The sequence below is a fragment of the Natator depressus genome, chromosome 4 (genome assembly GCF_965152275.1).
Source record: "Natator depressus isolate rNatDep1 chromosome 4, rNatDep2.hap1, whole genome shotgun sequence".
In the NCBI taxonomy this organism is placed as follows: domain Eukaryota; kingdom Metazoa; phylum Chordata; order Testudines; family Cheloniidae; genus Natator; species Natator depressus.
The window spans coordinates 88,173,658-88,195,891 of NC_134237.1; the positions used below are offsets into that span (position 1 = coordinate 88,173,658).

The 22,234-nt window shown below is 39.3% G+C and overlaps 1 protein-coding gene across 1 annotated transcript in view; it reads right to left on the reverse strand.

Annotated features, from left to right (window-relative positions):
• Positions 1 to 2,743: 2,743 nt before the first annotated feature.
• The window catches only part of CEP135 (centrosomal protein 135), a 107,418-nt gene continuing 87,927 nt past the window's right edge, over positions 2,744 to 22,234 (reverse strand). Inside the window, exons 21-26 of the mRNA XM_074951371.1 lie at positions 19,139 to 19,324; positions 16,234 to 16,443; positions 15,143 to 15,345; positions 12,581 to 12,685; positions 9,325 to 9,471; positions 2,744 to 3,745 (exon numbers count right to left, since the gene is read on the reverse strand). Of these exons, the coding sequence (XP_074807472.1) occupies positions 3,724 to 3,745; positions 9,325 to 9,471; positions 12,581 to 12,685; positions 15,143 to 15,345; positions 16,234 to 16,443; positions 19,139 to 19,324 (873 nt within the window). The 3' untranslated portion in view covers positions 2,744 to 3,723. The remainder of the gene's footprint in view (positions 3,746 to 9,324; positions 9,472 to 12,580; positions 12,686 to 15,142; positions 15,346 to 16,233; positions 16,444 to 19,138; positions 19,325 to 22,234) is intronic.

Below are 22,234 nucleotides of genomic sequence, written 5' to 3' on the forward strand. Positions count from 1 at the left end.
ACAGGTGAGAGGAGATTTCCTCTGGCCAGGGGTTTACCCTTCCCTTTATATTTATGACAGCCTGCCTTATTTCTTCTGCCACAGTAGGACATTTTCCCATGCCACTCAGCAATTAATTGGGTTGGCATCATTGCAGCACACAGGCTAGCAGCATATGGACACGGTCTGCAGCTGAACACGTGTAGCAGCTGTTCTCTTTCCGCTTCCATTACCCTCAGGTATGAGATATCAGCTAAAGTCACCACTGCCTGTGGGTGACGGTGCCAGTATTCAGTTCAATTGCCTGATCTGCAAACACTAGTGGCCATGTGCCCCCCACACCCCTTGTGCCAGCTCTCTGCCTTCCCCCTTCCAGGGCTGGGACTGCCACCACGGTCTATGAATACCTGGCTGAAGTTAAAATGTATGGCTTTAAACTGGGATGGATTAAAGGGAGTGATTTCCATATGCTTGGAGTATGCACTCACAATAGTACCTTTATGCATTGTATCTTTTGCAGCTGCAAATGTGGCCTTCACCTCCACACCAGCAGAGAGGCTGAGCCAGATGAGGAGGAGAAGAAAGGGAATGCAGGATGACATGTTTCTAGAGATCATGCAAGCCTCTGGAGCGGCAGACACTGAGCAGAGGTAATGGAGGATCACTCTGACGAAATTGGCAGGGACACTGAAGACAGGAGAAAAGCTCAGGAGAAGGAGCATGATGCACAGCAGATGATGGTACGCATATCCTTCAGATGTGCTATCTATTGCCCCACCGCAGTTCAGGAACCCCACTGCAGCAAAACCATCCACTATCTCCAGCACACTGCCCAACTCCAAATTGATTCCTGAATGACTAGTAGCAGTCAGGCATTAAAAGCTTCCACACAGCGATCACAACTTGCTTCTCCACTGTCAGGGCAGGTCTCATTTGGGTGTTGCTGTGCAGGAGGGCTGGGACAAGTTCCGCACACAGTTCCAGGAAAGAAGTGGCCTTGTGCATCCAAAAGTTCTGCAGCCACTGCTTGTCATCCCATACCTGCATAATGATGTGAACCCCCATCAGTGCTTGTTTCTCGAGACCAGACCAGCGCTCAGTCACGTTCAGTTGCTCTGTGACTGCCAACAGCAACCGGGAATTGTTTTATTCCACGGCTTTCAGCAAGGCTACTTGAAAGGAATTGTCACATTCTGTGCGGCAGCTCCGGAAATACTGCAGGATCAGGCACATTGTGTTCGCAATGCTCATCACTATGAGCTTGTATACACTACTGCTTAAGTCGATGTAACTTGCGTCACTCTGAGGTGTGAAAAAGCCATCCCCCATGAGTGATGTAAGTTACATTGACTTAAAGCAGTGTCTACAGCGTCTACAATTACATGACGGAGAAAACTGTATCATGGGACATTCATGCCATTTTCCCAGTCACTGCTGCATGAATGTTTTTCCCCCTTGCAGCATTGCAAAGCCTACTCAAAACACCCTGCGCTAGATGGCGATGAGTTGCACAGTAGGCTAGCTACTCATGGTGCACTGTTCTCTGCATTGATGCAAGCACTGGTAGTGAGAATGCATAACACTGACGCAAGGAGCATAAGTTGGTTGTGTACGTCCACACTAATTACTGTGGCAGCTGACATAACTTAGATCGACTTAATTTTGTAGCGTAAACATACCCTTGCTCTTTTCACTTAGTATTTTATTATTGAAAAAGTTTGACAGTAAAAAGAATATAAATTAAAAGATTTAAAAGCTACTGCGGAGACTATCCAAAGCAGAAACAAAAATTGAATAATGTGAGAACGTACTTTATATAGTTACTGTGAACCTCATCATGCACCACTGATGTCAATGAAAGCTTTGCTGTTAACTTCATTTGGATAGTATCAATCCCTATAGTATTTCCCTTCACCCCATAATGGACAAACCAACAATTCCTTTCACCCCATAATGGACAAACCAACAATCCATTAAAAACAGAATTGTACTCATCTTGTATAAGCAATTCCCTTCCATGCCCCCAGAGGTTGGAACTAACCTATTTAAAATATTTACAAGTAATCCTGAATGTGTGTGTGTTTTATGTTGCCACTTTCAGTCCTTACAATCTAGTCTCTACATAGATATGATTGTCTAAACTGACACAATATGCCACCCTCATACAAGAATAAAGCTTATATATGGAAACAACAATATATTTAAGTTAATTACAATGTTTCTATTGAGACCATATTTCCAGATAAAATATATTTTTATTAAGTCACAGTCTTAACAATCTTATTGCAAAATACTGTTGATGGGAGACCAAGTGTAGCGAAGGTCAAAGTTTAATTCATCCATGTCATTTTATATGTTCTTTATGCCTTATTGGTGTCCATAATGGAATCTGGGAAGGACAGGATTTTCTTCAAAGTTATATGAATGGAATGCTGTAAATCAGTCAGCAGGTATGCATTATAACAGTATAGGTTTCCCCTTCTAATCCTATACATAACACCAATAAATACTTGTCACATTATCTTTTGAATTACTAGATACTATTAAGCACTATTCAAATTAAACATTTTGGAGAAGGACAACCAAGATGAATCCAAATATACAGTTATCTGACATAGATCAGCTTTAATATGTTATAAAAAATGAATGTAACAGAGTACATAACCTACTATGACCTAAACTTTTAATAATTGTCTGTCACATTTATCAGAGTTTTGTTAAAGAGATTAATCCTCACTACACTTACCTAGTAGCTCTGTATCCTAATAAGGCCCTGTGTCACATCTCTTTAAAAACTTGAACTCAACTGTATGAACGATTCCAGATTTTGTTCTGATCTTTTAAAAAAAAAATTAAAAAAAAATTGAAAAATATCTCCAGATTTAGTTTGGAAATAAGTAAAATAGAACTATTGTGTAATATTTAGTACATTATAATACAGTACAAGTTTAAAATCTCTTATTTCCATTACTTTTCATTAACATTGGCAAAATAAGTTTTAAAGTATAAATGGTATTCCAGAAGACTAGGACTATTATTTTTATTAGAAATGACATATAAAGTAAATTTATAAAATACAATTATTGATTTGACACTGCTCTTTGTTAAGAAGAAAATTCTACAGCGAGGATAATAATACATTCAGAAAATAAACTGACATTCTGCAAGACATGGGGTGTATAAAAGCAATGACATGTAAACAGAAAACACTTGTAAAAAAATCCAAAAACACACGGAAATCCACCAGAAGCATAATATACTGTGCATCAACAAATCTTTAAAAAAGTCCAAACCTGTTTTTGTTCAATATTCGCTCATGCTGTAGTATGTACATATTTCTGAAGCCATATCTGATTTAAGCAAATTTAAATAAGCAGAGAAATCAGAAGTTGTTAAATCAGTTATTCTTACCCAGCTTCCTTCTTTTGTACCATAAATTTATATAGCTATTATACTAGCTTTGCAAAACTGCCATGCAACTTTGTTATAATGCATGAATTTTGTGCATTGACTGGCAATGAAAAGCACCCATAAAAAAAAACACCTTGTCAACCCCAGATAAATGGGAGAATAGAATTTTCAAGGCTGATTGTATGACACGAGCACACACAAATTCACAAGTTATCACTGATTTGAAGCAAAGTCAGAGGCAGAATTCATGTCAACCTTCATAATTTTCAAAAGTCCTTGAAACAAGTTAATCCTTCTATTACTGGTTTAGTTTTAAGACTATCCCAGGTATGGTTATTCCTTGAAGCTCACATTTCTGGTTGGGGGGAGGAAGAAGAAATTTTAAAAATATAAACATCTGCTTACAGTATTTTTATCAATTCAACAAGGGTAAAATATGTAATAATATTACCTTCTTCATAGTTTATTCCTAAATTACTAGAATCAGCCCATGATATCACCCACAGAATTTATTTTAATATATATTTTATTTTTGACACATGTCGCACAAGCACTGGACAAAAGTAAAATGTAAGCCAAGGACAAGTAGAAAGTTATTAGGTTAGACTAAATGGCTTATAAAAAGGGGAAAAATTCCCAGTGCACAGTATAAAACAACACAATTGACAAAACATACTTCCACTGTGGAAAGCTGCAAGGAAGGGATAAATAAGAAGTAAAAGTGATCAGAGAGAGAAAGTGAAAAGTTCATGGGCAGGTCTGAGTGCCAAGAAACAATTATGCATTGGACTCAGAGCTGGGATCGGACAAATCTTAAATTTGTGTATGAAATCAGAAATTTCAAGAGTATTTGGATTCAAGCAAAGTCCATGGAAAAAGTACAAATATGAAATGGTATCTCTTCTGTTAACTTTGTGCAATTTCGGGATTCTTGGTTCCCCTCTGACAGTTCAGACATGATCTAATTAGACAAGTCAGCTGTGGTAGCATACCTGGTTACTAAATACTTTTTGAAAATAAACAGAGCTCAACTCTGTTAAATAAACAGAACTCAACAATCCTTTCATTTTGACTTTTCACTGAGATGTAACGTGTAGCGGCGGGAGAGGTGGGTCACACAAACCTGTAACCAGGTTTGTACCATTGACAGGTCATATCTAAAACAACAATGCTTTGTAAAAATGTAGAGACATACAGGAGTGTCCTGCAAATCTCCTGGACAGTAAAAGATGACAGGCTAGCTACAGATTCTGATCTACCTCTGATAGACTGTGCCTTATCATGACCTTGAACGTTCAGACCCTGGCAATCAGAAATGGAAGAGTCCCCAAGATGCATCTTGGGAACTTGGCAGTTTGTGCTTGAACCTTTCAAAAAAATCAAGGTTTTTGCTGCTTAGTAGCCTGGGCCTTGGCTTCCTGAGACCTCTGCTAATACAGAGGCCCAACACCTTCCAGGTATCCTTCAAACCAACCTAGAAATAAAGAACAACATCTTGGCCTGTCCCTTACCTCTCTTGTGGAAGGTAGAGGGTTGGATAATGGATCTCAAGAAACAGAATGTGACCACACTCCTTTTTGCCTTAATGAGATTGTCCTCTGCCCAAATCCCCATTTAGCAAACTTTCAATCGGCTAAATTACCTACTGAAAGCCAAAAATCTCAGGCAGATATACCTATGGGTATCAAGTGCGTCGGAGGATTTCCACACTCGATGCTAGGCCATTTCCAATCCCTCATAGACTGAATTCTGTACAAATTTGCAAGGGGAGAGAACTGATAAACTGGTATGAGTTTTTCCAAAACTCATACTAGTATTGACCTATGTATCTATGCTATCTACCTTAGTATAAGATTCCTATAACAGTGTATGTGTTGTTAACAGGTAGCTCCGAGTATGGGTTGTTGCTCTTCATTCTTAGAACATCCCAGTGTTAGAATCGTGATTCAGGGGTGCTGAACTATTAGGCTTGTCCTTGACCATCAATAATGTTACCATCAAGTGCTAATGTAAAAGACAGAAGTAGTCAGTGGCACTCTTTGGCAGTGTGTGCTTGCAGTTTGCCACCTTACACATGGCTAGAGTGGTATATGGATGGATTGGATGGGTATGATTTCTGGCTGGGAGCCCATAGTGGTTTTCTGCATGAGTTGGATGACCCTAGCCTCTCTCTACAAAAATTAGGAGCGTGGCTACTCTGAGGTAGAGAGGAAGGATTGAAGGCTGTCTTCTTCAGTACCCCAAATGTCGTGACATAAGAAATTCCTCCAGCTTTCAGGGTATCAACCTGACAAATCATTCTCAACTTTCCATGTAGTAGTTTCAGGTTACTAGATGAGATGATCTGTGTATCAAATATGGAGCAGCTGTCAACCCTGGTCTCTGTGAGGCCATTAATGCTGAGAATATCAGAGCCAGGTGTGGTGAAGAGAGTGTTTAAGTGAGGTTTACTATAATCTCAGAGTAGCCTCTGTGCTTGGACAATATCTACAGCTGACTGGCCAAGATGCAGGGCATATGTCACCAAAGCTGAAGAAAGGAAACAAATTGATTAGACTGCACAAATACTCAAGCTCCGGCCAGTACAGGACACTGTGGATATGTTTACATAGCAACCAGACACCCGAGGCTGGCCCATGGCAGCCAACTTGGGCTCACAGGGCTGTTTCATTGTTGCGTAGACTTCCGTATTCGGCTGCATCCTGAGCTCTGGGACCCTCTCTCACCTTCCAGGGGACCAGAGCTCAGGCTGCAGCCTGAGCCCGGAAATATACACAGCAATGAAACAACCCTGCAGCCTGAGTCCTGTGACCCTGAGTCAGCTGGCACTGGCCAGTCACGGGCTTTCCTTAGCTGTGTAGACATACCCTATACAGTAACTCCTCGCTTAACGTTGTAGTTATGTTCCTGTAGTTACGTCACGTTCCTCAGACGTTCTTGTTAAACCCTGGATTTATGCTGGAAAATGGCCCACCTTGATTATCATACACATTGTAAGGAGAGTGATCACTTTAGATAAGCTATTACCAGCAGGAGAGTGGGGTGTGGGGAGAGAAAACCTTTTGAAGTGATAAACACCCATTTTTTCATGGTCTGTGTGTATAAAAATATCCTTACTGCATTTTCCACTTTTATGCATCCGATGAAGTGAGCTGTAGCTCACGAAAGCTTATGCTCAAATAAACTGGTTAGTCTCTAAGGTGCCACAAATACTCCTTTTCTTGTTCCTGAAAAATGCAACTTTAAGCGAAATGATGTTAAACTAATCCAATTTCCCCATAAGAATTAATGTAAAGGGGGTGAGAGGGTTAGGTTCCAGGGAAATTTTTTTCACCAGACAAAAGACTATATACACACACATACTCACACACACACAGACAGTACAAGTTTTAAACAAACAATTTAATAGTGGTACATAGCGATGATGATTGTGAAGCTTGGTTGAGGTGGTGAAGTCAGAGGGTGGGATATTTCCTAGGGAATGCCTTACTGCTAAATGATGAACTAGCATTCGGCTGAGCCGTCAAGGGTTAATACATTGTTGTTAATGTAGCCTCGCACTCTACGAGGCAGCACGAATGGAGGGAGGGGAGACAGCATGGCAGACAGACACACACTGGTGTCAGAGAGAGAGAGATGCGTATTGCTCCTTTACGTACGCTGACCCCACTCTAAGTACACTGCCTGTTTAAGTAGATCAAGCTGAGACGGCAGCTGCTGCCAGGAAGGTCTCTCTGTATCCCCCCTGCTCTATGGAAGATGGGGTAAGCGGGGTGTGGGAGCAGGGGGACACCCTGACATTAGCCCCCTTCTCTCCCGCCCTCCGCACAGCAAGCAGGAGGCTCCAGGGAGCAGCTCCAAGTCAGAGGGCAGGAGCAGCACATAGCAGTGGGGGGAGGGACAGCTGAACTGCCAACAACTGATAGCCTGCTGGGCAGCTGCCGCACAGGGAACTTAGGGGAGCGGGGAGCTGATGGGGGGCTGCCGGTCCACCCTGGTTCCAAGCCCCCACCAGCTAGCTCCAAGGGGCTGCTCTTCCTGCAAGCAGTGGACAAAGCAGGAGGCTGCCAAATGATGTAGTGCCCATCTTTAAAAAAGGGAAGAAAGAGGATCCTGGGAACTACAGGCCAGTCAGCCTCACCTCAGTCTCTGGAAAAATCATGGAGCAGGTCCTCAAGGAATCAATTCTGAAGCACTTAGAGGAGAGGAAAGTGATCAGGAACAGCCAGCATGGATTCACCAAGGGCAAGTCATGCCTGACTAATCTAATTGCCTTCTATGACGAGATAACTGGTTCTGTGGATGAAGGGAAAGCAGTGGATGTGTTGTTCCTTGACTTTAGCAAAGCTTTTGACACTGTCTCCCACAGTATTCTTCCCAGCAAGTTAAAGAAGTATGGGCTGGATGAATGGACTATAAGGTGGATAGAAAGCTGGCTAGATTGTCGGGCTCAATGGGTAGTGATCAATGGCTCCATGTCTAGTTGGCAGCCGGTATCAAGTGGAGTGCCCCAAGGGTTGGTCCTGGGGCCGGTTTTGTTCAATATCTTCATAAATGATCTGGAGGATGGTGTGGATTGCACCCTCAGCAAGTTTGCAGGTGACACTAAACTGGGAGGAGAGGTAGATATGCTGGAGGGCAGGGATAGGATACAGAGGGACCTAGACAAATTGGAGGATTGGGCCAAAAGAAATCTGATGAGGTTCAACAAGGACAAGTGCAGAGTCCTGCACTTAGGACGGAAGAATCCCATGCACCGCTACAGACTAGGGACCGAATGGCTCGACAGCAGTTCTGCAGAAAAGGACCTAGGGGTTACAGTGGATGAGAAGCTGGATATGAGTCAACAGTGTGCCCTTGTTGCCAAGAAGGCCAATGGCATTTTGGGATGTATAAGTAGGGGCATTGCCAGCACATCGAGGGATGTGATCGTTCCCCTCTGTTCGACATTGGTGAGGCCTCATCTGGAGTACTGTGTCCAGTTTTGGGCCCCACAGTACAAGAAGGATGTGGAAAAATTGGGAAGAGTCCAGCGGAGGGCAACAAAAATGATTAGGGGACTGAGGAGAGACTGAGGGAACTGGGGATGTTTAGTCTACGGAAGAGAAGAACGAGGGGGGATTTGATAGCTACTTTCAACTACCTGAAAGGGGGTTCCAAAGAGGATGGCTCTAGACTGTTCTCAGTGGTAGCAGATGACAGAACAAGGAGTAATGGTCTCAAGTTGCAGTGGGGGAGATTTAGGTTGGATATTAGGAAAAATTTTCACTAGGAGGGTGGTGAAACACTGGAATGCGTTACCTAGGGAGGTGGTGGAATCTCCTTCCTTAGAAGTTTTTAAGGTCAGGCTTGACAAAGCCCTGGCTGGGATGATTTAATTGGGGATCGGTCCTGCTATGAGCAGGGGGTTGGACTAGATGACCTCCTGAGGTCCCTTCCAACCATGATATTCTATGATTCTATGATGTTATAAGGGAGCATTGCGAAACTTTAAACAAGCATGTTCCCTAATTGATCAGCAACGTAACAATGAAACAATGTTAACCGGGAAGACTTTAAGTGAGGAGTTACTGTATCAGCTCAGCGGCACAGACATGCCCCAGCTCCCCCTTACTGGTGAAGAGGTTTAGTGGTTTTAGAATTTTAAATCTATGGATGTATATGGCAGTCCTGTTCTATAAGCAAAATCCCAGGAGCAGGAATCCATTGTAATACTTTGCTTTTGGAGAATAACTAGCATTTCATGTTTTCAGTCAATACTATTTATTTTGTTTAAAACACTATAAGAATGTAACTATCATTTGAGTGTTTAAATATTTCATATGCACCAAAACATAAAATGCTGATTTCTTGCCCCCCATTTCAATCTAAAAACAGCTGTATTTAATTCTTCTGTGAACACTTAATCTTGACAAAAATCAACAAATTACTTACTTTTCTGCTGCTGCTCGATCGGTTGTTCTTACAATTGCATGCTCTGGAGAATGGGAAGGAGATCTCATTGTTGAACTAAGTGGAGATGAGGTACGTACAGAAGATGTGGACAGACCATGTCGACGCATTTCCTGAATTGCGCGCTCTCTACCAAGTGGACAATAATTTTATTAAACTCTAATTTGTACACACTTTTATCTTTATTACCACTATTAGCATTCATATTCCGCCACATCATAATATTTCTCTGTAGAAATTATTAGAAGATAAAAGAAAATGAAAGGTGACAATTTAATTGGATATCATATACACACTTTAAATAAAAATGTCTCAATTATATTTAAGGGACACAGTTCACTTTTTAAAATTAATTGTTAAAAGTAACACTTAAGGGTATGATAAAAAGTTAGAAAAAAATTATCTACTTTTTCAGTTTGTTTAGTTTGTGAATTTGACAACACTTCGTGTAGTCAGTCTTGTTCTTCTGTAAACTCAGTATATTTGTTTTTTGTATGGGTCTCCCATACCTCAAGAGGTGAGGAAAAAATTACTTTAAAATGCGACTGTAAATCCACTGGATCTACCAGGAGTTTCAGATCTAGGTATAAAGAACAGGAGTACTTGGTGCACCTTAGAGACTAACACATTTATTTGAGCATAAGCTTTCGTGGGCTACAGCCCACTTCATCGGATGCATAGAATGGAACATATAGTAAGAAGATAAAAATATATATATATATATATATATATATATATACACATACACAGAGAGAGAGAGAGCGAGAGAGAGAGAACATGAAAAGGTGGAGCAAGAGGCTAATTAATTAAGATGAGCTATTGTCAGCAAGAGAAAAAATTTTTGTAGCGATAACCAAGATGGCCCATTTAGACAGTTAACAAGAGGGTATGAGGATACTTAACATGGGGAAATAGATTCAATATGTGTAATGACCCAGCCACTCCCAGTCTCTTTCAAACCCAAGTTAATGGTATCTAGTTTGCATATTAATTCAAGCTAAGCAATTTCTTGTTGGAGTCTGTTTTTGAAGCTTTTCTATTCCAAAATTGCCACCTTTAAATCTGTTACTGAGTGGCCAGAGAGGTTGAAATGTACTCCTACCGGTTTTTGAATGTTATGATTCCTGATGTCAGATTTGTTTCCATTTATTCTTTTGCATAGAGACTGTCCAGTTTGGCCAATGTACATGGCAGAGGGGCATTGCTGGCACATATCACATTTGTAGATGTGCAGGTGAACGAGCCGCTGATGACGTGGCTAATGTGATTAGTTCCTATGATAGTGTCACTTGAATAAATATGTGGACAGAGTTGTCATCGGGCTTTGTTGCAAGGATAGGTTCCTGGGTTAGTGTTTTTGTTGTGTGGTGTTTGGTTGCTGGAGAGTATTTGCTTCAGGTTGGGGGGCTGTCTGTAAGCAAGGACTGGTCTGTCTCCCAAGATCTGTGAGAGTGAGGGATGATTTTTCAGGATAGGTTGTAAATCTTTGATGTGCTGGAGAGGTTTTAGTTGGGGGCTGAAGGTGACAGCTAGTGGCGTTCGGTTACTTTCTTTGTTGGGCCTGTCCTGTAGTAGGTGACTTCTGGGTACTCTTCTGGCTCTGTCAATCTGTTTTTTCACTTCAGCAGGTGGATATTGTAGTTTTAAGAATGCTTGATAGAGATCTTGTAGGTGTTTGTCTCTGTCTGAGTGATTGGAGCAAACGCGGTTGTATCTTAGAGCTTGGCTATAGACAATGGATCGTGTGGTGTGTCCTGGATGGAAGCTGAAGGCATGTAGGTAAGAACTAGGTATGGTACCTGAAACTACTTGTAACATTAAAAAAACCCAAACACCCCACCCCCCAACTTTGAAGTTGAGAATGGTCTTTTAGACCTCAGACGGCACTGAAGAGGATAGAAAATGACATCACTTGCGCCACTATCCAAGCTGCAACCATGGTGTGGGAATATAGGCCTACATTGGACCTGGGTGTATTATGATTTTAAATTGAGTTTTGGTGTTAGAACAGGTTAGGCCCAAAGCATGTGACCAAAAAGAATAAGATCATGAGACAGGGATTGTGTTAAACTTGTAGCAACTGTTAAAATATTAGCATGATCTTATTTAAGGTTTGGGTTGTGGTAACAGAAATAAAGAAAGTATAGCTAATTCAGAGATTTTCAAACTGGGGGCATGCTCCCTTGGGAGGAGGGCACGGAATGTATTCTGGGGGAGCATGAGAAGCTTTAGGGAAAAAAACAAAAAAACAACTTACTGTGCACATTTTACCCACATCAATGAATAACTAGCACAGCTGATTCCTCCAGACATACCAGGTCCCAGGATGGCACTGTGCCTTTTGACGGATTTCTGTTAAACTTGCATGGCATTATACAAAATTGTTGCCCTCTGTACATTAATCCGTTTGCTACAACGCAAGTGTGCACATTTAATTGTAAGCATCAAACACAACTGCAGTTTTGCTTTTGCTCTTATTACAATGGATTGTTGGCTCTGTTTCAATCAATGCCTTGCTGTTTTTAATATTTAGTGAGAGTTGCATGTTGATTTTTTTAAAAATTAGTATATGCACTTGTGTGGCGGGCGGGCGAGGGGCATGTAAACTACTACAGACACAAATAAGAGAACCACTGAGCTAATTGGATACCAGATGCAGGTAATTGTTGATTTGTTTACTTTATTACAAAGAAATGCTTAGTGAGTAGTTAGGGAAAAATATGACAAAATGAGGTAAGAAAACCTTGATAAAAGAGGTCCAGCCGTTACTCTTGTCTTGACAGGGGCAGACAACAGGGCTCAGCCTTATGCTGTTTCATTTGGCCTTAGCTAAGATCTGATACCCAGCAATAACATCACTTGTTTGTTACAGTATATACAAAAGCAAGGTTTTCTTGGGGTTCTTTGTCAGAGTTTTCACGGGAATCAAAACATGATGAGAAGGTGTCTCCTGGGCTTGATCCAGTTGTAAGAATTTTGGCCAATGCTTTATAACTATATTGTTGCTAGGATATAAAATATGAGGGTATATATTCTTGTACTGATATTCTGAATGTAATCAACACCAAGAGGTCTTTGGACTAACAAGGGAATGCTTGTGTGAAAACTGAGTTATGGTAAACCTTGATAAAATTATTAGGAAAGCTATTTTCAAAACACACGGTATTGCAATAGCAGCTACCTTAATGATGGGAAAGGAGGATCACCCCACTGAAACAAAAACAACACAGGTGCTTACCGTTCAAATCGTTCAGTTGTCAGTTGCCTTTTTAAAACATCATAGTCCGTCTGCAGCTGTGCAACTTTACTTCGAAGCATGGAAACTTCTCTATTATGACTGGTTCTAAAAATATCATGAGAAGTAACAAAGAATTTTCTTAAATTGTTGCACACTTTCAGCTGGTATCTTAGAGGAATTAGGAAAAACAGAAATGAACAAGGCAAACCAAAAAATGAAGTAAGAGGAGTTGTTACTTCAAACAGCTCAAAATAACAGAGTGAGAATCAGAAGTGTTGGGAAGAATTGAACAAATACAATGACAATTTACTGGATGAAGCTAACCTGGGAAAGACAAAAGTGTGAACTTGGAAGTCCTTCAATAAATTCATACTACAGTGCATCATATTCCTTTATAGATAAAAAAATACAGTAGAACCTCAGAGTTACGAACACCTCAGAGGCGGTTTCTAACTTTGAAATGTTTGTAACTCTGAACATAATGTTATAGGTGTTCTTTTAAAAGTTTACAACTGAACATTGACTTAATACAGCTTTGAAGCTTTACTATGCAGAAGAAAAATGCTTCTTTCCTTTTTTTTTTTTTTAGTAGTTTGTTAGGGCTGTCAAGTGATTAACAACATGATTAATCGCGATTAATTTTTTTAAACAATAGAATACCATTTTTTAAAAATATTTTTTGATGTTTTCTACATTTTCAAATATATTAATTTAAATTACAACATAGAATACAAAGTGAACAGTGCTCACTTTATATTTATCTTTGTTACAAATATTTGCACTGTAAAAAGCAAAAGAATTGTATTTTTCAATTCACCTCATACAAGTACTAAAGTACAATCTCTTTATCATGAAATTTGAACTTACAAATGTAGAATTATGTAGAAAAAAACCTGCACTGAAAAATAAAAATCTAAAATTTTAGAGCATGCAAGTCCACTCAGTCCTACTTCTTGTTCAGCCAATCGCTCAGACAAATAAGGTTGGTTACAATTTGCAGGGGATAATGATGCCCTCTTCTTGTTTACAACATCACCTGAAAGTGAGAACAGGTGTTCTCATGGCACTGTTTTAGCCGGTGTTGCAAAATATTTACGTGCCAGATGCGCTAAAGATTCAAACGTCCCTTCATGCTTCAAACACCATTCCAGGGGACATGCATCCATGCTGATGATAGGTTCTGCTCGATAACAATCCAAAGTAGCGCGGACCAACGCATGTTCATTTTCATTATCTGAGTCAGATGCCACCAGCAGGTTGATATTCTTTTTTGGTGGTTCAGGTTCTGTAGTTTCCGCATCAGAGTATTGCTCTTTTAAAACTTCTGAAAGCAAGCTCCACAGCTCGTCCCTCTCAGATTTTGGAAGGCACTTCAGATTTTAAACCTTGGGTCGAGTTTTATAGCTATCTTTAGAAATCTCAAATTGGTACCTTCTTTGCATTTTGTCAAATCTGCAGTGAAAGTGTTCTTAAAATGAACAACGTGTGCCGGGTCATCATCCGAGACTGCTATAAAAGGAAATATATGGCAGAATTCGGGTAAAACAGAGCAGGGGACATACAATTCTGCCCCAAGGAATTCAGTCAGAAATTTAATTAATGCTTATTTTTTAACAAGCATCATCAGCATGGAAGCATGTCCTCTGGAATGGTGGCTGAAGCATGAAGGGGCATACGAATGTTTAGCATATCTGGTACATAAATACCTTGCAATGCCAGCTACAAAAGTGCCATGCAAATGCCTCTTCTCACTTTCTGGTTGCACTGTAAATAAGAAGAGGGCAGCATTATCTCCCTTAAATGTAAACAGACTTGTTTGTGTTAGTGATTGGCTGAACAAGAAGTAGGACTGAGTGGACTTGTAGGCTCTAAAGTTTTACATTGTTTTGTTTTAGAGTGCGGTCATGTAACAACAACAAAAATCTATATTTGTAAGTTGCACTTTCACAACAAAAAGATTGCACTACAGTACTTGTATGAGGTGAATTGAAAAATACTATTTCTTTTGTTTGTGATTTTTACAGTGCAAATATTTGTAAGCAAAAATAATATACACTTTGATTTCATTTATAACACAGAATACAATATATATGAAAATGTAGAAAAACATCCAAATATTTAATAAAATTTCAATTGGTATTCTATTATTTAACAGTGCAATTAAAACTGCGATTAATCGCGATTAATTTTTTTGAGTTAATCGCATGAGTTAACTGCGATTAATCGATAGCCCTAGTATTTTTCCCTAACTTCATTTCCTGAAACAGGTAAACCTAATCTGACTGAGAAAGTTTCTTTCCTGTAGCTGAAATGCTACTTATAATAGTAACTGGGAGGATGGAAGCCCACGTCAAGAGTCATTGAGAGTTTGGGGCTCTTATGGAAGATTTGAACACACAAACAATGATTCTCTCAGAAACAATCTTTTGACCAAGCGTGGGGGGTTTGATTATGTAAATAAGTTGTTTTATACAGTTCAAAGATTTTTCACAATCAAAATACAAATAAAATAAAAAATGTAAAAATATTGGAAGAAATGTAGTTGTCTGTTTTAGAACTTACAGTTTGCTCTCTGCAAGTGTTAGCTTGTCTTTAAGTAACTGAATTTCTGAATCTTTCTCATGGGATTTTAAATGATTCTGAAACTCTTTGTCTCTGCTAGTAGCCAGCAGTGTTTCAAGATTCTGAATAGTAAGTCGTTCGCTGGACAATTGCTTTTTTAAAAGCTCTGCTTCAGACTTTATATCTTCTAATTCAGCCAGAACCTATGGTATAAAACAATTACTACAGTAAATTTGTTACTAGCCTTACATTTAACGTTCACTATTTATGTAGTATTTTACGAACAGATACACACAGATACGTGTGTGTACAGTTCTCACATTCTCTCTGAAAAAGACTAATTTACAGTTTATAAAATATTTTTTTTAACAGACAAGAAATTATATTAAAATGGGAGTTAAAATTAAAAATACATATCAATTTTAATGTAAGGGTTTAGAAAAAACACATTACAGGAATGTTTTCATAATCCCTAAAATAAGCCTTAGAAACCCAGGAAATTCAGAATTAAGATTAAATGTATAAGAAATCTAAATGGTTAAGATGGAAATATTCAGTTAAGGCACCCAAACAATCTTGTGCCTTGTAGTGACAATACAAAAAGGAATAAATCTGGACCCACAAACATTAAAATGCCTTAACCATAATGGTATGTTCAACACATGATTATTTTAAACTTAATTTTAACTCTGCTAGTGTCACCATTTTTAACCTGAGGGTTTTTTATTTGTCATGTAACTTCAGAATTAGATACATTATATTAATTATTAAAATTAGTCACTTTAATAGACATAAAAACAAACCATCATGATCTAAATAAAATGTATAGTAGGTTAATAATCAGTAGAAAATTTAAAGATTGTACAATATATCAAGAATTAGTGGACTAACACGCATCTGTTTGTTATGTGCGTGCGCACACACACACTTATTTCCTATTCTAAAGGAGCCCCAGTGAAGCATATGTGCATGTCAGAAATGATTACTAGTAAGGGGGGTGGGGGGGAAGAATTATTACAGCTCCCCCAAGTAAGGAAATCAAATTGTGTATCTGTGCTATAACAAGAGCTATATTAGTCGTTGTTTCTTACCCTTTCATAATCCAGGTTTTTGGATGTTAGCTGGCGTGAAAAATGTTCTTTGCTAGACTCAAGTTTCATGCACAGTTCCCTCACAGAAGCCAGGTCAGCTAATACAGAAGACTTTTCTTCTTGTTCGTATTTGAGATCCTCTTCCAATCTGGACATATTTTTTGTAATTGAAGAGAGCTGAGATTCATATGCTTGGTGTGCACTGATATGCTAAATGAAAACAGACAACAGTTAAGAGGTCACGATTTTTTTGCCCAGTGTTAAAAGATGCATAACAAAATTACAAACATTTAAGTATCTTTTCCCTGAGCTCTAAACTGAACTTTAGACTACCTTACTTTTTTTTTTCTCTCTTCTAAATCATAATTTAAAAAAACCAACAACCCTAAACCAGGTTTCTCAGAAACTTTTGCAACCATTTGAAGGACTACACAGATATTAAACAAAATGCAGAAGTAGACTATACTGGTGTTTCAGAAGAAAATTAAAACTTAAAAATTGAAGACTGAACTCCATCTTTTACTCAACTGCCAATCTTGAACTTATCACTCTTGTCAATGAATTAAGAATGTCAGACAGAAACGAGGCCTGTCTCTGCTTGGCTGTTAAAATCTTTTTGATCTTCAGAAAGACTGTTTCTTCAAATATGAAATCCTCATTTGATAACTGGAATAATCTAATATGCTGTTATAAGAACCAAAAGTTTGAACTAATACTTAACTCTGAAAAAATCACAAGAACATTTTGTCCCATGTAGTGAAATGGAATTATTGGAAGATATAGTGGCAATATTTATTCACATCTACTGAGATCATACAATATCTAGCTCCTCCATCTTGAAGTCTTCATATGAGCTCTACCAAACAGTTCCTCCACAGGAATGTAAACCTGCTCTACTTAACAACAGTTACTCCAAAGGGCAAGATTTTTCACTACGCCATGCAGACATTAATGGCAGAGTTCTACCAGTTACCCATACAACTCCATAAACGCAATGGAGTTTCCTGGGAATAACTGAGGGTAGAATTTTTGCTGAAGGAAAAATTGCTATGCAGTTCCTTTACTGTTTTTCCTTTCAATTATTTACGGAAGTCCAGGCACCAGAGCTACAAGTATTTTATGGCTTAGCTGTGGCTGGCCCTAAGCTCTGTGTAAGGTGCAGCAATCTGTAGTGCTTTCCAAGGAGTAGACCAGTAAGTACAGTAACTCCTCACTTAACGTCCTAGTTATGTTCTTGAAAAACGCAACTTTAAGCGAAACGATGTTAAGCAAATCCAATTTCCCCAAAAGAATTAATGTAAATAGTGGGGGTTAGGTTCCAGGGAATTTTTTTCTGCCAGACAAAAGACATTATATACATATATAGTATAAGTTTTAAATAATTTTAAACAAACAATTGAATACTGTACTCACCAATGATGATTGTGAAGCTTGGTTGAGGCAGGGACATAGCGGGGTTGCGGCATGGGGGCTTGCCCTGCGCCGCCTGCTGGGCATTCCAGCCGCGGAGCACTGGGCTGGCGGAGGGGGGGAGCCAAACAACATTATAAGGGAATGTTGCAAGACTTTAAAGGAGTATGTTCTCTAATAGGTCAGCGACCTAATAACGAAACAACATTAACTGGGACGACTTTAAGTGAGGAGTTACTGTCAGTGGTGACTAAGTGCCACAGTCTGCCTTTCCTACTCCAGAGGGGTGCAGATGTACCCTGGGCCAGAGTTATACCTGTTGCAGCAAATGCCCTCAGGCATACCAGCACAGCTGCACTGGCTGGTACATTAGGTGACTGGAACCAAGGTTTCACCCATTCCCAAACCTTCCCATCCATATACACTGGGTAGGTAGGGAGAGTGGTGTGAGTAACCTCAGAAAAAGAATAGAGGAAACAAAATGCTATAGACATTTCACCATCAACTAATCACAATTAACCAAGGATCTTTCAAATACTTCAAAAAATAGATACACATTGTAGTCTTACTGTTCTTAGTATTGTAGATTTAATAGAATAATCTTGTACATTTGTTTTCTAAAGAACTATGTTTTCTGCTTCCAAAATTGCTGTTCCTATTCAGCCATATCCTGTTGCTGTTTACATGCAAGTATACTTCAGTGCTCTATTTCATATGAAATAGAGGTTGTCCATGCTGCCTTACAACTGCTCAGCTACAAAATCAAACTCTGATTCAGAGGACAAAAGGTATTGCCTCATTCAAAACCTCAATCTATTCACTAGATTCCACATCAACTCCAGTCCCTAACCACAACACAAAAACTTCTTCAACTTCTCTGATGTATGTAAAATAAATGGTAATTTCAGACGGGGTCCATTGAGTATGTTCAGAGATTTAAGTAACAACAGTATAGCATTACAGTGTGCTAATACTGGTTTGCATTTCTCTGCAGCATCTTGCACAAAGGGGGCCTTGATCTTTGACTTTGGCTACTAGGTACTACTAAGATATCAACACCACCACCACTACTGCCTCCATGATTACCACATGGAGCCTCTCAGTCAAGGAACTCAATGCGCTTTGAACAAATAATTAATCACGCCCTTGTGAAATACTGCAGGCAAATATCACACCTATTTTATGGATAGGTAACCTAAAAGGCTCTTACATACAGGCAAACAATCTTTTTTTCCCCCCAACAACTGAAAATCTATCGCTGTGGCATCAGCAGTGAGTTAAGCAGAATAAAAATGATACTACTCTAGCCAGAACTGCAGTTACCATTTCAAATATTCTGTGTCTGCCTTCAAAACATTCAAGGATAGAAGTTAATTTCCATGCAAGCATAGAAAATGTTCCTTATCTTTTATTTAAAAACAAACAAAAAAAGCAATTAAGTATAAACCGTTTTCCTTGATAGGATTCAATTTTATTGGGGAGTATTGGTTATTACCTCTTGAATTTCTTTTTCTAAAAGTTCCACTCTCTCTCGAAGATGTCTTCTATCGGTATCTACAGAGAGGAGTTCAAGACGTATTGAGCTGCTTTCTCCCTCAGCTTGATGGGCCTTGACTTCCCAGTCCTCAGCTTGGCTGTGGAGCGTTTGGAACTTCTCTAACAAATCTTGATTTTCTTGTTCCTAGTTGAAATAAAATTAATCACTCTATAATAAACTGTGTGTCACCACAACAAGTGCCTTGTAGCTTCCAGTCATTTAACATTCTTTGTGTCTGGAAGTCGCTTCTGTTACACTACTTCAGAGGAAGGGAGTGGCCTTCGCCATATCCCTGACCCTGTAAGCATTCATCTTTCTCTCTCCCTGGACAGAGTACATAGCTTTATTCCTTTTGCAAGTGCCAAGCAGCAAATGTATCCCAGATACAGCAGCCCAACTCAGTTTATATTAGAAGTGGGTTTTTTAAGCAGTTAACAAAATAGACACTTGTTTGATGATACATACCTGTCAAGGACACCACAAAAATACATTAACAGTATTTTTTACCTCATATTTTACCTCTTAAGGTAGGAATTTCTTGCCATTCTCAAGATCAAAGCTATGTTGCTATTATCATTTCTACCAAAGCTGCAGTGTATCTGGCAAAGATATCCCTAAAAGACCATCAGCCCGGCCTATTAGCTCATTTTATTAGCTCTTCTAGCTTTAAAGTTTTCAGTCACTACAATAAATACTCAAATTTGGATTACTTTATCCTTCTCTCAATACTCTGTTCTTTTTTCTTTCATCTAAGGGTGCTATCAAAAAGGATCATATTTCTTTCCAATCACCAAGGTCTCTAACAACTTCTTCCTAGCTACATCTCTGGGTTTGTATCCACATTTTTTCTTTGACCTTTCAGCTACTTCAACCACATCCTGCTTATTAAAATCTTATCCTCCCTTGCTTTTCATGACTCTGTTCTCTCCTGATTCCACTCCTACCTCTCTAATCATTCCTTTGGCATCTCTTTCAGCAGATGCTCTTCTCTTCTCTCGATGGAAGTTCTATAGAGCTCCATCTTTGGAGCTTCTTCCATTACACTTTCTTGATACTACTATTTTGTATTACAACAGTGCCTAAAGGTTCCAGTCAGGACTGAGGCCCCATTGTGGTAGGCACAGTACAAGTATATATTTCACATAAAAAAAAACTACTTTTAACAAATATTCTTAAGGTTTCAAAGTCCAACATCCAAAAGTCAGGAAATGCTAGAATTAAGGTTGCCTGTGCAACCTTATTCAGCAGCCTTGTGTGTATGCATTTGACATAAAACAGCCTCTGACTATATAATCGCATACAGTTTTTTTCTCCATAGGACACCTGCCTCATTCAATCCACAAAATGGATGGTGCTCAGTGAGCAGCTATTCAACATTTTGTTTTATCCAGATTGGTCAATACACTCATGCCTTGTTTATTAGGCACTATTTGAAAACTATTATGAAGACAGGATTATTATTTTCTCCTCAGGCATTTCTATGGCACTTATTACTAGAGTATCTAAATACTTGGCAAAATTAATTTATTTTCACAACATACCTATGAGATAACGGGGTGGTATAATCCATTTTACAGATGGGGAACTGAATAACAGAGATTAAGTTCAAAAGTGTCCAGTAATTTTGGGTCCCCAATTTGAGATGACTAGGACCTGATTTTTCAGAGAATTTAGCATTATATAGAACTTTGTGTTCAAAGCATAGCGCCTATTGGTTTCAGTTGCAGCTGTGAGTGCTCAGCATTTCTGCTTTTGAGTGCTTGACTAACATGTGGTTTCTTTAATTTAGGGTGTTGTGACAGTCTGTACCCTATGTTCACCCTTTTACAAGACCATGTTAAATTTTGTACAAAGCATATTGTGTAAGGTATCATTTGAAAACTCATTATTTGCTGTATTGTCCTTGTGAAATGTGTGCGGCAACACTGTATGTAAAGATATGAGACTCCATTGTATAATATTATCAAGACATGTTCAAACATGTTCTGGTGGGCAGTCACAAACAAGTTCCCCAGAGAAAAAGGCTAGCCGATGCCCTGAGCTAGGTGTCAACGAGATCAAATTTTGACCACCACCTGAATAAGTGGCCAGTCTTCAGCAGGAGAGTGGATGTGGGCAAAAGAGCTACATTTTGATAAAGCAGCAGCTTAAGGTTCCTGGCAACACCAAATTTCTGTCTTCTATCAGCAAGAGATGATTCTTGTGCAAGAGAAAGGGTTATGAGGGGAGAGGACAGAGGCCCCAAATCATCTCTCCCTTTCTCTCTACCAACAGCATCAACAACACTTGAAGAAAAGATGCCGCACTGGATCGGGGGGAGATCCTGACTGAAGGATTCAGACAGAAAAACTGTTGGAACTTGCATTTCCTTGTAATCAATTCTGACTTATATGCCTCATTACTTGTAGTGACTTAAAAATCTATCTTTCTGTAGCTGATACATTTGTTTTGTTGTTTTATCTGAAGTATTTGGATTCAAATGTTTGAGAGACTCCATTTGGCATAACAAGATTTGTACATAGCATTTTCTATGAATAAATGACAGGCTTTGTATGAGCTTATATTGTCCAGGAGGGTTCTGGGCAGTACAAGATGCACATTTCTGGGGGAAAGTCCAGGAATAGATCTCACTTTTCCCTGTTTGTTGAAGTAAAGGACCATCGTCATATTTTCCAACATTATGAGGACATAGTAACACTGGATAAATGGGAGAAAGGCTTTGAAAGTGTCTTGGACTGCCTGTAATTCCAGAACACTGATGTGCATCCTGGCCTCTCAGGGTGTCCAAGTGCCCTGTGCTGTGTGGCAGTCCATGTGGGTTCTCCATCCTAAGAGGGAAGCATCTATAAGATTGTCCTGTATGGTGAAGGGGAAAAGGAAACGAATACCCAAAAATACTTGGTGGCAATTTTCCCACCATAGTACAGATGATGTTAGTTTGTAGAAACTGTTACCATGGTGTTCACAGATTCTCTGCTTGTTGAGTATGCTTGAAGCCATGCTTGCAGGCAACAAAGGTGGAGTCTGGCAAATGGCACGACGTAAGTTCATGAA